This window comes from Ovis canadensis, chromosome 16, assembly GCF_042477335.2.
Source record: "Ovis canadensis isolate MfBH-ARS-UI-01 breed Bighorn chromosome 16, ARS-UI_OviCan_v2, whole genome shotgun sequence".
NCBI classification, from domain to species: Eukaryota; Metazoa; Chordata; class Mammalia; order Artiodactyla; family Bovidae; genus Ovis; species Ovis canadensis.
Genome location: NC_091260.1, coordinates 52,351,857 through 52,367,211, shown reverse-complemented (window position 1 = coordinate 52,367,211; position 15,355 = coordinate 52,351,857). Strand labels below are relative to the sequence as shown.

General features: G+C 40.0%; 1 protein-coding gene across 4 annotated transcripts in view; it reads right to left on the bottom strand.

The window, feature by feature from the left end:
* Nucleotides 1-4,589: 4,589 nt before the first annotated feature.
* PRLR (prolactin receptor) overlaps nt 4,590-15,355 on the bottom strand; it is a 189,839-nt gene continuing 179,073 nt past the window's right edge. Inside the window, exons 6-10 of one of the 4 annotated variants that reach the window (XM_069555934.1) lie at nt 12,959-13,128; nt 11,184-11,325; nt 9,456-9,555; nt 8,702-8,771; nt 4,590-7,943 (exon numbers count right to left, since the gene is read on the bottom strand). In XM_069555934.1, coding sequence (XP_069412035.1) covers nt 7,908-7,943; nt 8,702-8,771; nt 9,456-9,555; nt 11,184-11,325; nt 12,959-13,128 — 518 coding nt within the window. In that variant the 3' untranslated portion in view covers nt 4,590-7,907. The remainder of the gene's footprint in view (nt 7,944-8,701; nt 8,772-9,455; nt 9,556-11,183; nt 11,326-12,958; nt 13,129-15,355) is intronic. The other 3 variants (XM_069555932.1, XM_069555935.1, XM_069555933.1) reach the window with 3 other exon arrangements.

Sequence of the window (15,355 nt, the reverse complement as noted above, 5' to 3'; positions counted from 1 at the left end):
TCTATAATTTTTAAGACTAAAAAAAATAGACATTGTAATTAGTTCATGTAGAAATGAGTTTTAAAAATCAAAACAAGGTTATTTCTGATATATGCCTGATTTTTCCCATACCATAATATCTTTGATGGTTAAAATCAAATAAGGAAAAAATTATTTCTAGGGGCTTTAGGGAAATCAAATTGTGAGAAACATCCCCCTCATGGCTTTGGGTAACCACGTTGTGGTGACTCCTGGTTAGGGAAAAATCTGCATCTATAATTTTGTTGGCTTTCACCTGGTGACTTACTATGTATTCTTTCTGGCCCTTATTCATCAGTCAGTTTTTATAAAATGTAAAAATGGTTATTGAGGAAACCTAGCATAAACTTACAAACTGATGAATTTAGGAGGTGTATCTTCATGTAAAAAACAAGACCCCAACTTGTAACAATCACTTCTAATTTCCTATGCAATGTTAAAGAATTTTGTTTGGCATTTTTTAGGAGAAGAGAAAAAGCAGAGGTAGTGGTAGATTTGAAAATATTGAACCTTTGGCTATCCTGTAGTCTTCACTTCAATATGGCTTTACAGAAGACATAGATCCCTAACAGCCAGTTCTAGGTTGCTTTGGTTTCTGCATGAGACACAAGAATTGTTTGAAATGACTGATCAAGCAGAAAAGCAAGCCTCATTATGCAAAAAACACCCCAGAAGTATCAGAAGTCACATGAAGCAAAGTCGAGGGGTTGATTTGACTTTTAAACAATTGTTGGATTGTACTTTAAACACTTACCCCAGATCAGCTGTACAATGGCAACTCATACTACTTCTAGCAAAGATTAAGAAAAAAAATTAGCACATTCATGGTTTCAACAGAAAGATATGATTACATTTTTTTCAGTCTTGTTTTCCAGATATAGAAACAATCACATTGAAATATATATGGATAGATTCTAACTCATGAAATAATTTTTTTCCTTTGTAGTACACAGTGAGTTTCACAATAGGATTATACATCTCAATGTGTCACACAGTTTTTGAACCACATAAAGCAATATAATATAAAATCATATAACAGTTAAAGTCAGGATTATCACACGGCAAATACACAACTATGTCACTGAAAATAGTCAAAGTGGGAAATGTGACATCATTTCTAAATAAGCAGCTTTGAAAGAAGGACATTAGGATAAGAAGGGAAATAGTTACTTTTAAAACTTCAAAATCATTTTATCAGGAATTTCATAAAACAAATTGTTGTTCAGGAGACTCTTTGCCATACAAATTTTCAATTTCAGGTAATATAACAAGATTTCCCCACCTCCTTAGGATATGCGAAATTTGCATGGAAAACTCAGATTCGATTATGAAATGTAGGCAGGTGAAGTGTGCATTGAGCATAATATGAAACTACTGGTTTTTATATTACTACTTAAGTAGCTAAAGTTTTTAGAGTTGTTTCTTTCTTTTTATCAGCAGCAGGTAAAAAGTTAACTACCAGACTATGGTTAAAGGTCTCTCTTTTCATTGACCACAACCACATAAACAGTGTACGTTTTCCCACTTTACATATCTCAGTGCTTCCTGACATGAAATTAGAGCATAAATCAAAAGAATCAATGTGGACAAAAGAGTCATGGGCATATGTACATCTCTTAGCCATAAACTCAGAACACTGAGCAGAGTCACTATGTCCAAAAAAATCCGAGTTTAGCAGGTTACTTTTGGCATTCTGTGTAATCCTGAGATGTCCAGACATTTAGAAACATCCTATTTTTCTTTCTTTTAAAAACATATTTTATTTTTATTTACTTTTAAAATTTGGCTGTGCCAGGTCTTAGCTGTGGCAGGCAGGATTTCCAAGTGGCATATGGCTTAGTTGCCCTGAGGCATGTGGGATCTTAGTTCCGTGAAGAGGGGTAGAACCTGGGCCCCCTGCATTGGAAGTGTGAAGCCCCAGCCACTGGACCACCCGGAAAGTCCCCCACACTCTATTTTTCTATCTGTTTCCTTTTACTGAAATAGGTAACTATGTGAAGGTCTCAGAGCCAAAATCACCTTGAAATACACAAATCTAGCGAGAGAACTATTTGATTTGCGGATGATATGTACACTGGTCATGAAATACGTCCAGGCCATAACTATAAATAGAATTTCTGGTTAGGTTATAAAACTCTTGAGCAATCATTTTGCATTTTTAAGTTTCTGCTGAAGACCTCCACAACAGTCTTCATTGTAGCTTGGATTTATTAATGGCCTTTGAACAAATGAAGGAATGGATGAATTGAGCTAGAATCTCTAAGCCTGTGGCTCCGTAAATACGATAAGTTGTGATCTTCAACTTGGGCCTTGATATCTATGTGGCCAATTTATTGTTTGACTCAGGCCAAAGTCATTGTTTATGAATAATCTAGTTTCTTGCAAATCCTACAGATGCTACTGTACATAATAAACTCTCAGGAGAAATGGAGGCCCTAAGTGAGAGCATTAAAAGCCTACAAGGTGGACAGCTAAGAAGAAGAGGAGCAAAGGATGTTGAATGAAATCGATGAGACTTGCAGGAGTAGAACTGTTTTTCTCTTCAGCATTGTTACAGCCACACTGTCCACTGCTTTAGGCTAAGGGGTCATCAGCAATATTCTCCTGCACCATCCCTGGGCCATTTACTGAAACCCTGGATTTTACTCAGATCATGTACATCAAAGACTGTTAGAGCCAGAAGGGGTCTTAGAAACATCTTAGGCCAAGCCACTCATTTAACAGATGAGGGAACCAGAGATTAGCTTTTAAAGGACTTGCTAAAATCACATAGCCTGTTTACTGACAGCCAGAAATTGAGTGCTCAGACCACTACCCTAGCAACTATGTTAATGATGCATGGGCTGAAAAGGCAGAAAAAGAAATTGGTTCACTAGAGGCTTTCATCAATGGCAAATCTACATCAGCAACCTTGCGGACCATAATTCAGAGGCTTTTATGTCTTTCTGCATGTGTGCCAAGTTCCATGGTACACGTGTTGCCCTTTTCAGGCCCTGGCATGCAATTCCAAGCCATTGAAAGTGCATTAATGTGTTTTTAAATTGAGAGTCTCAAGTAACAGGGTGGCAGACTTATTCCAAAATCTTAGCCAGAGTCAATTTCTTATCAGAATAAGTTATACTATTCACATCAGCTGTGTGCTAATTTAATTAAACAATAAATTTAAATCCACTCAACGATTGCTGATTGGACCTTAGACCATTTAATGATTCCTTTCTGGCTTTTTCATTCATTTACTTAAAATGTAAAATTTACTGTCCAAACAATATACTTTTCTTGTGAAAAGAAAACTTCAGAAAAAAAAAAGGCACTTTGTAAAATGTGTACAAATCTGATTCTTTCATGTCTACTCTAAAGAGATAACAAAATTACGACTGGCTGGATCACATCTTTTTGAAAGTGATGGGCAGAAGCAGGCAGCCTGGAGAAGTCTGGGGGACAGACCTTCCCCAGCTAAGCTGCACCCTGGAGCTCAGGTGCCTCTGCTTGCTCATCAGATTCTCCCTTTCAGTTGGGTCACTATAGGACAGAGTCAAACTCCTTCATCTTGTACAGATGGTAAGGGATTGACCAACTTTGGACCAAACCAGTTGGGATTGGCCTTAGGCACTTAGGAGACTGCAGAGTCAGTTACATGTCAGTGACGTGACTGATTATGACTTGTGCTCATCTGAGCTGCCTTGTAAACTGACTAGAGAAGATTTTGCTCTTTGCTAAACTGACTAGAGAAGATTTTGTTCTTTGAGTTTTAAGCGTCCATAAATCACCCACTGGCTATCCTATTTCCATGTGCTTTGTAGCTTGAAGTGTTTATTTATAAAAATATGACTTTTTACAAATCAGAGCTTGAGGCTTTTAACACCAACTGTGCAATGGTGGCTCATAATCCATAAGAAGACAACAACAACAACAGCAAAAGCGCAAACCAGAATCAGCAGCCTAGTATAAGAAAGGCATTTTGTCCCTAAAAGCCTCTTTCAATGTCTTTTAAAAAAATCTCTGCTTCCCTCTATACACATATTTGCACATTATCTTAGACTATGATTCTATATCTACATAATTTGTAAAATGCATGTACAATATGTTAAGATTAGTTGGCACTGATGATTTAAACCTGTGGCTAATTCATGTAGATGTATGGCAGAGGCCAACACAATATTGTAGAGCAACTGTCCTCCAACTAAAAAAAAAAAGAAAAAAAAAGTGAAACAAAATGAGCACATCACTGAAGAGGACGTGTTTCTATGATGAAGGGCAATTATTTGTTAGCTTAATTATGATACAAGGCATTGGTTAATCATCTTTGCTGGACACTATTGAGTGAATCATGAAATTAAGGATTCACAGTTTAAAAGGACATTATAGATTATTTGGCCTAGCATTTCATTCAGAGCAAACTGAGACCCAGAGAATGGAATTGAGCTAAGCTAACATAATTAGCACTAGAAGGTGGGTCCCCTGATGCTTAATTTGCATACTTCCTCTCAGCTAGAGGACTCCTTGATAGAAAATAGACTAGACCATGAAAAAAAAAAACAAACCCCGCAATTCATTAAAGAGTGCTAAGTGACTGAGAATTATAGCCTTGGCTTTATTTAATGATTGACAGTAATCTACTTACTAATTGGTGTTTTTTTAAGAATTTAGTTTGAGTCTTCAGCCATGACAGTTTTTTTCATACATGCCAAATTATACATCAAAAGACTATTTTTGAATTCTCATACTATCAGAGTGGTTCATACACGCCTTGGAGGAGATGGGACTATTCTGAGAAAGATTTGGTCTGTGCTGGCTTTGAAGGGCCGAGTCTTTGGTCAATGCTTCTCAAGGTGGGGTATATTCCCTGACCCTCTTAGAAGTTGTATGTGCTTTTGCAGATCATTTTCTTCCATTATGTGAATCCCAAACCACTAATAGATTTAAAAAAATGATACCTTTTTATGACAGTACTGTTCACTGCAAGTCAAACAGATTCGACCTGTACTTTCCAGGAAAGAACTACTCCAGGCACTAAAATCAGCTTTAGTGGAAATGATCTGCTAGGGCAATGCTTCTCAGACTTCACTGTGCACTTGAATCATCTGGGGATCTTAGCAAAATGCAGATTCTGGTGGGTGGGGGTGGGGAGGACAGAGATTCTGCATTTTCAAGCAGTGCCCATAGATGCGGGTGTGGCTGGTCCTCAGACCGTATTTTGAGTAGCAGGGATCCAGGGGACTGAATAAACTTGGACAATCTTCCCCAACAGCTCCCTCACTCTTAACCGGTTGGGTGTGCATTAGAAGAATAGAGCCTCAGACATGTTACTTTAGCATTTCTGGGAGCTCGGGCAGTGTGCTCACTTTCACATATCAGCCAACCTCTGAGTCCCGTTTCTGTCGACACGGACTTATTGGGCTGGAATATTTAACTCACAGAGGGAGCTCAGATTCTTTGTGTTCCAGCTTAAGAAGTGAACACACAAATGGATTTGCCCAGGATTGCTCAGAAAAACAAAACAACAACCCTCTCTCTAAGGCAGTATGTTAGATGTTTCTACTCTCCTTTTTCATCTTTATAAATTTTCACCCAGAGAAGCGAAAATTTCACAGAGAAGTGAAAATTTTCACCCCAAGAGCAGAACCCCCAGAGTGGCCCTAAATTACAAGAGAAGTATTTTCAGTCTGTGGAGAGTCCTAAATCTCTAGTTTCTTGATTGCTGTTTAAAGTGTCCTGGAGATAAAAAGAATCAGAAAAACTATACTACACTGTGCTGGAAATCGAATTTTGTCATCCACTTCCTATTCCTCAGTGGGCTTTGGCTTGGTATGGCATTTTATTCCACAAACAGGGACTGTATGTATCACCGTGTACTGAAAATACTCATTATAACCTTATATAAATACTATACCTGCTGAATACGTAAACAGGCTGTACTGGGAAGATAGAAAATAGTCTTTTATTTTACTTAAGTGATAGAAAAATAGTCTTCAAAAATACATTGTTAAACCTACGGGTTTATATTAAAGTAGACTTTGTATATACAGTAAGGCAGTACTTCTGTGAGCATCCTGCTATGATTATATTTTAAATTAAAGTTAGTCTTTTGGGACTTTTTTTTCCCACTAACAGAAGACTAGGGTGTGTAATAAATTATCTATCATGCTGAAATGAAAGAGGAAAACATTTTAGAAGGATTCACCACATGAAACTCATTTGCCTCCTGTGTAAGAAAATATCACTTTCTAAAACCCTATTCTCTAGAAGTTTCAGAATGAAATACAATTTGAGGGTAAAAATCCATGCTTAATAAATTCAAACTATTTTAAGAAAAAACTGGAGGCATCCTATTTACTTGCATATTGGCCATGTGTCATTAAGGTAATAGGAACAGATGGAAACATTTGTCAGGTGTTCTAGAATGAAACTTTTTAAGTGCATTGTATTTGGTTAATCCTAATAAAACGAAAGAGAAGTGCAAAGGTTAAGCAACTGGTCTTCAAGAGTGGTTTTCATGGCATTTCTCTCCTATCTACCATCTTCTCATGGTAAACAATTTTGACTGACTTATACCCCTCTGTCACATATGAAACCATGAAGGCCTTTTCCAGAGAATATACCTATTGGCACTGTCTCTCAAGAATACTAGGCAATGTGCTTTTATATCATTGAACATATAATCTGATAACTAATAGCAAAAAAGTAAATCTACAAATCACACAAGATGGAATGATTTGTTCTGGAATCAGCTGTTGGAAAAAGAAGCAACTGGTTGAAAATAGAGAATGAAGAGTGAACTGGGAGTTGGGTAGTGTCATTCTAATCCTGTTCTTGAGCCCTCTCTGGTAGAGTGCATTTCATGTACTCTGTAGTGTTACCTGAAGGAAAATCACAATTCAACCCATCCTTCCATAACTCTCACTGCAAGAGTGTATAAAACCTGCGGGACCCAGTCCCCAACCCAACTGGAGTCTGCAGTTGCCTGGGGTTGTGGGGGAGACAGCCTTGGCTGGATTCTATGGCAGGGCTGGCGGGGCCTTCTTGGCTGATTCTTCTAACAGAGTCAGGTTTTGCGCTTGCAGATCCGGTATCAACACCAGGATGTTGCTATCCGTCACCCGAGACACCTTCGAGTACTCCTTGCTGGTTTCAGGGGCGTCAACCTTCTCATTTTGTTTTGGGAACAGAGCTAGCACTCCATCTTGGCTGACCTTGTGGATCTCCACATATTCCAAGGGTTTAGCAGAGAACAAGGGGGTTTTGTCTTGGAGCAGTGGCCATGCCATGTCTTGGTCAGGCTCGGAACTGTAGCCTTCTGACTCGCTCTGTTTGGCTGCCTTTCCTTCCCCGCCAGTCTCAATGATTTTTGAGGGTTTAAAAGCATGTTGGTCTGTTTGGTCCAGCAGAGTGGCTGTGGTGCCTGCCATGCCCAGGGCCAGCTCACACACGTCAGCAATGTTGTGGTAAGAATATCTGGGGCTGTACAGGCTGGGGGGCTGCGGGAAAGGCCATGTGGAAGATTTGGGTCCGTTGGCCAGAAAATAGGGGATTTTGCCTTCCCCACTTGTGCTCTGAGGGGCCTGGAGACATGTATGATTTGTTTTGGGATCCTCCAGCTTCTCAGGGCCCTCCGGAATGTGGAACTTGGAGGGATAGGCCTGAGGTTCATCACACTTTTCAGACAAGAGCGAAGGGCTGTCACAGCTGCCCCGGCCAGAGTCAGTGTCAGGATCCAGGTGCATGGGCTTCACGCCTTGCTCCATGTGTTCTTTGGAGGGGTGTGGCATCAGGTGTTGGTCCTCACTGTCATCTACCTCTATGAATTCCATCAGCAAATCCTCGCAGTCAGAAGTGGGAAGGAAGTCTTGGCTTTCCAGAGCTCTCAGAAGTTCTTCGGACTTGCCCTTCTATTAAAACACAGACACAAGGCGAGAAGGCTGTGATATCTGCAATCAAAGTGAACTCCATCAGAATAAATTCCCTGGGACTGACTTTTCACAATCTTGTGCTTTTGGCCTCACAGAGGCTGATGTCAAGTGACATAATGAGTAGGTAACTGCTTTTATATACCTCCATGTTAAGCTGAAGGTCAAATCGAAACTATTAATATGTACTTCAACCTGCAGAGAAATGTAAAATGTTCTAACCCCTCTTTTTATTCGAAACACTTAAATTTAATTCCCACTTGAATCTGTCTAAATGGGCTCTGGCAAATACCAGCTCCCTTGTACTGAGCCAGTGTTAGCTGAGCACTCCAAACTGAGCAAAAAATTGCAGTAAGATATGCTGTTACTATGGCCTTATGTAGAGAACATTCAAGTGAGAGCTTACACCAAAGTCTGATGGAAGAGGGGCTGGTGGAAGGTCACTCTTTTGTATTCATCAAATATTCACCCACTTTCTCAACTGATTATTTGTATAAAATGTTTATGACAGGGCTTATGAACAGATCTGATAAACCTAACAAGCATTCCTGTGTGCTGGTGTTTTCTTGGCTTTCTTTCATTGCCCTCTGACGCTTACTGACAGTAATTACCCATATGCCTCTCACATCTTTCTGTGAACACCCCTGCTGAAAGGGAGGGACAACCAGCCATGGATGGCCAAGCTAGCCAGACTGCACTGATGGGGTTGGTGTGCACATGTGTAAAGATGACAATTACACAGGGGCAAGTCACAAGACAGTCTCCACCCTGGCACTTACCTCCAGCAGATGAATATCAAATCCTTTTATTTTTGGCCCTGGAACTGGTGGGAGGATGCAGGTCACCATGCTATAAAATGATTTATGAGATAAGAGAAATGGTACATATTATCACTTTGTAATTTTTGAAAGATTAGCCTTATCTCCAAATGGTCGCTACATGGATTATGGTAGGTAGAAGTTAGGAGTTCTGAGGCTACATGAAACTACTAAGGTGACAACAATGAATAACTATAGAGTGTTAAGTGTTTGACAAAGAGTAGTGTCTGACTCTTTGTGACCCCATGGACTGTAGCCTGCCAGGCTCTTCTGTTCATGGAATTCTCCAGGGAAGAATACTGGAGTGGGTAGCCACTTCCTTCTCCAGGGGATCTTCCCAATTATGGGACTGAACCTGGGTCTCCTGCATTGCAGGCGGATTCTTTACCATCTGAGCCATAAAGGCCAACATTGAAATGAACTCTGGCTAGTTAACTCTGACTGATTCTGAAATGACTAGTGGATTGTTTGCTACTCTTGCCAGATTCTACTATTTCGCAACTGTCAGCCTCCATTTGATGGAAAGAACATCAGCTTCAAATGAGTCTACTGTACTTTTGCTAGCACTGATAAAAGCTTTTTCATGGTGAACACACGGCTACTAATGGCTAAAACCAGGTGCTTGAATAATCTGTAGGTTTCTATCATTTCTATATTGTCTTTTTTGGCCATTATCCCTGACAACCATGACTGAGAGGAGGGTAGAGTGAAATACCTATAGCCCTTCAAAGCCACTGCCCAGACCATAATCAAACAGATGACAGCAGAAAGGACGCCCACAAAGATCCACATGCTTGTATCCTTCACTGGGAAGTCTAAAAACAAACAGCCAGAAAGCTCTGATCACACACAGCATTGTTTAAAACAAACAAAGAAATGAGACTTTTGAACATAAGTCCCTTGCCCCTCTATACCTTTTTTGATTTGAAGAGCAATCCAAACAGAGTAATGTTAATGATGGATTTACTTTTCCCCCCAATATTATTAAATTTTAATATGCAGCATATATTTTACAGTATTTTAAAAATTTCAAAGTGCTTTAAAATATCATTTTAGGTGATACTTGCAGAGGAAATCCATGAGGACATGGTCAGTCACAGTAAAAATAACAACAAGCTAACATTTATTAAGTTCCTAGTAAAAGCCATATGATGTTAAGCTCTTTACATACATTGCTTTGCATACATTGCTGTATGTAAAAACGAGGAACTGAGACTCAAGGAGTGGTATATTCAGAGGCAGGTAGTCATAAAGTTGCCATCTGGGATTTGAACCCAGGCCTTCTGCTTCTAGACCCTGTGCTTTTATTTAGGAAGAGCTAGGACTGGATACACAGTCTTATGGCCTGTAGTTCAGTGCTATGTTCACTATGCCAGTGCAAACCCTGATATTTTGGTCAGGCCAGTAGTCACAAGAGCTAGGCTTTGCCATGTGGTTCTGGGCAAGACTTCTAACTCCACTGAGCTTCAGTTTCCTCTCTTGCAGTTGCTAATGGCAATTCTATTCTTTCTGAATACCTGAGATGGTTGGGAGGACCAAACAAGGTAAAGACTTTGTAAAGTACTTTAGAAATGAAAGATGAACCATTCCTTTGTAGAAAACCAGCCACTACGTTTAATGGCACTTGAAGAATTGGATGCCTTCTACACACTGTTCCTTGAATGAGATAAACATGTAATTGTCATCAAGGACTGAAAATCAGTACATGCCTTTCAGGTGGGATCAGTTCAGTTCAGTTCAGTTCAGTCACTCAGTCGTGTCTGACTTGTGACCCCATGAATTGCAGCACACCAGGCCTCCCTGTCCATCACCAACATCTGGAGTTCACTTAAACTCACGTCCATCGAGTCGGTGATGCCATCCAGCCATCTCATCCTTGGTCGTCCCCTTTTCCTCCTGCCCCCAATCCCTCCCAGCATCAGAGTCTTTTCCAATGAGTCATCTCTTCGCATGAGGTGGCCAAAGTACTGGAGTTTCAGCTTTAGCATCATTCCTTCCAAAGAACACCCAGGACTGATCTTCCTTAGAATGGATTGGTTGGATCTCCTTGCAGTCAGGTGGGATAGCACCTTGCAAATTCTAGATGATGACCTTGAATGATAGGGATTGGGCAGATGTGGAAGGCAGAATAATTGACCATCAAGCCCTTGGAGACACTCCAAGCTCATGTCTGCAGATGTATCCTATCCTATTAATAGAAACTGATCCTCACTCACAGTGGCCCAGGGAAAGATGCTATACTTCCAGACGTCTCTGTATTGAGTGGAGAGATGATAAATCCACCTCTACTCATTCTTTGGCTTAAGACTCAAAATAGTTTATTTGTTAGTAGTTACAACATACAAGTTTACTAAACCCATTCCGTTTAAAAATATTTAGCAATAAAACAATGGCAGATTGCAGGCAGAATTCCCTTTTCCTTGGGGAATTTCAAGACACTTACCATTAGGTATCTGGATGAAGCTCTCTGGGCTCCACTCACTCCAGTATCCATGGTCTGGCTTGCAGCGAATCTGCACAAGGTATTTCTGTCCTGGATATAAGTTGAAAATCTTAAGCTGAGTCAGCTTTGGAGCAAAATGAGTCTAGGGAGGGCCAAGGAAAACAGAAGTCACTCTGACTTGTGTTATGAAGAAACTTTTCCTTTAGGAGATACATTAACAAAGAAGTCAGGCCAGATGATCACACTACATACCCTGCTCATACCATTTCACCCTCTCCACCCATCCCTTCCTCCTGTTAAACACTGCTCACACAAAAAACAACAGGTTTTCTACTTTTCCATTTGGAACACTATTTCAGAAAGACAAATATACTGCTCCCTACACCTTACCTTCTGAATTCTACATTATAGAAGATGCCTACTTAACAAAATTGGAAATTTGTTATTTTCCAAACCTAATAAAATAATTGACTCAAGGATTATTCATGGGTGTGAAGCCCCTAGGTGAAAGAGAACTGGGCATTTATGAACACTGAAGCAGTTGTGCATAAATCAAACATGACTTTACAATCAAGGGATCAGGATATGACCTCCCCAGTCCAGCAACCAGTTTTAGCATCATTTATGGTAGGTTGACCAGAATGGGTTTGTCTCCTGATATGATGCAATGTGAAGCATATAACATCACCTCTGAAATTTCCTCACCAAAAATTGTTCAACTGGAATCTAATCAAGTCTTTTAATGTCTGATTACAGGAAATGTGCGGACAGAGAAACTGGCTAAATGACCTTGACCTTATAAAGAACTAATCAGACAGATGCAGAAGGTGGGACATTCTTTGAGACAAGTGGCTTGGTCTCCTTAGCACGTTGAGATTGAATAGGTACATGAGTCAGCCAGTATGTGATCTTGAAGTGGATTCTGGTTAAGACAAACTAGCTACTGAAATATTTTTGAAGTAGTTGGGGGAATTAAAATATGGACTAGCCATTAAATGATATTAAAGAATTACAAAAGATGATATTAAGGAATTTCAATTAATTTTCAATTAATTTCAATTAATTTTCTACATGTGATCATATTACTTTTGGCTACGTTTGGAAATATCCCTTCACTGGTGGCTTAGTGGTAAAGAATCTGCCTGCCAATGCAGGAGATGTGGGTTCAATCCCTAGGTTGGGAAGATCTCCTGGAGAAAGAAATGGCAACACACTCCAGTATTCTTGCTTGGAAAATACCATGGGCAGAGGCGCCTGGTAGGTTACAGTCCATGAGGTTGCAAAAGAGTCAGACACAACTTAGTGACTAAATAACAACAGCAACTAAAATATTTAAGAATAGATTATTATAATGTCTATAATTTATTTTACTATTTCTTTACAATGAAGAATTTAAAAGTAAATAAAAAACCATTAACCATGGACTGATTACATTGAGATTTTTTTCCTCCAACTTAGTGCCACTTAAGAACTCTCATAGACGTTTCGATCTAAGATATCCTGAGAGAGGTGGGTTGGAAACCTTGCAGAAAACGCTGTTCAATTGCAAGGATCTAGTCCTGGGAGAGCTATGATTTTGAGTCCCCATCCATCCCAGGAGATGCAGGGAGATGGATGGATGTAGGGAGAAAGCCTTTCCACATATGTGAGGATCACATCAGTATTAGGAAGAAAACATGCCAGCCTAATAATTAGGAGGCATGACCGGTTCTCAGTTGGGGTCTTCATCTTTGCCAAAGGACACAGTTCCTTCCAAAAGTTTCCAACTGACTCACCTCCCAATCAGTTGCTTTCTCAGGTTTTAATCGAATTTCGTACTGGATACTGAACCAACCAGATTTTACATCAGTCAGGGTGGGTGGAGACCATTTTATCCATAGATATGGTTTTCTATCTTCTGGATGTTTTAATTCCAAAGTCAGGTTCACAGGAGGCTCTGGTTCAACTGCAGATATGAAAGAAACTCCATCTTTAGTCAAATAGGGATATTTGAATCCAGAACTATAAGACTTAAGAGGCAGATCTGTCTACCTTTTCCCTCCATGTTTATGAGCCACTTTGTATTTGATGTCAGGTGCTGATCAGCAGAGTTGGGATTAGGCTGAAGCAAGTGAGTCACACAGGGTGCAACATTTAAGGTGGCAAAAATAGCCAAGAAGCACCTGTTGGTGCTCAAAGTCATTAGGCATTCAGGAAACACAAATCAAAACCGTAATGGCGTATCACTTCATACCCACTAGAATGGCTAGGATTGAAAAAATGAAAATTAACAAGTGTTGGCAAGAATGTTGGAGACTTTGGAACCTTCATACATTGCTGGTGGGAATGTAACATGGAGTAGCCACTGTGGAAAAGTCTGACAGGTGCTCAAAAAGTTAAACATGAAATTATGATGTCACCCAGCAATGTCACTCCTAAATATATACCCAGAAAAACTGATAGCAGGTGTTAGAACAAGAACTCATTTATGAATGTTCATAACAGTACTATTTACAAGAGCCAATAGGTGAAGCAACCCAAATGTCCATCAACTGATGAATGGATAAATGATATCCTTATAATGTTCCATTATTCAGCCAAAAGGAAGAAAGTCTTGATACAGCTACAACACAGATGAACCTTGAGAACATAATGCTTAGTGAAAGATGCCAGACACAAAGGGCCAAATAGTATATGATTCCATGTATATGAAATATTCAGAATAGACAAATCTATACAGACATAATGCATATTAGTAGTTGCTCTGGGGCTAGGGCCATGGAGGGGAATCCAGAGAAACTGCTGAATGGGTAGGAAGCTTTTAGTTTGAGGGATGAAAGAGTTCTGGAACTAGATTGTGGTGACTGTTGTATAACATTGTGAATGAACTAATACTACTGAATGGCACACTTTAAAATGGTTAAAACAGTGAGCTATATGTTATAGGTATTTTACCACAATAAAATAAAAAATGAAGGCGGCACTTACACCCTGGTTTCTTCAAGTACAGGTCTGTGAGTTCCTCCTTAAGACTGCAGTGCCTAGGCCATACTAGCCAAAGCAATCTACAGATTTAATGCAATCCTTATCAAATTACCCTTGAGACTTTTCACATAAGTAGAACAAATAATCCTAAAATTTATATAGAACTATAAAAGCCAAAAGGACTATAAAATTGCCCAAGCAATTCTGAGGAAAAGGAAAAAAGGTGGAGGCATGACTCTCCCAGACTTCAGAAAATACTAAAGAGCTACAGTAATGAAACCAGCATTGTCTTGGCACAAAAACAGACATACGCATCAATGGACCAGAAGAGAGAGCTCAGAAATAAGTCCACACACCCACGATCAATTAATGTTTGACAAGGGAGGCAAGAATGAACAATGGAGGAAAAACAATTTCTGCAGGAGGTGGTATTGGAAAAGCTGCACAGGTCAGTTCAGTTCAGTCGCTCAGTCGTGTCCGACTCTTTGCGACCCCATGAACTGCAGCACATCAGGCCTCCCTGTCCATCACCAACTCCCAGAGTTCACTCAGACTCACGTCCATTGAGTCAGTGATGCCATCCAGCCATCTCATCCTCCGTCGGCCCCTTCTCCTCCTGCCCCCAATCCCTCCCAGCATCAGAGTCTTTTCCAATCAGTCAACTCTTTGCATGAGGTGGCCAAAGTACTGGAGTTTCAGCTTTAGCATCATTCCTTCCAAAGAACACCCAGGGCTGATCTCCTTCAGAATGGACTGGTTGGATCTCCTTGCAGTCCAAGGGACTCTCAAGAGTCTTCTCCAACACCACACTTCAAAAGCATCAATTCTTCTGCTCTCAGCCTTGTTCACAGTCCAATTCTCACATCCATACATGACTACTGGAAAAACCATAGCCTTGACTAGATGGACCTTAGATGGCAAAGTAATGTCTCTGCTTTTGAATATGCTATCTAGGTTGGTCATAACTTTCCTTCCAAGGAGTAAACATCTTTTAATTTCATGGCTGCAATCACTATCTGCAGTGATTTTGGAGCCCCCAAAAATAAAGTCTGATGCTGTTTCCGATGTTTCCCCATCTATTTCCCATGTTTCCCCATCTATTTCCCATGAAGTGATGGGACCAGATGCCATGATCTTCGTTTTCTGAATGTTGAGCTTTAAGCCAAATTTTTCACTCTCCTCTTTCACTTTCATCAAGGGGATTTTTA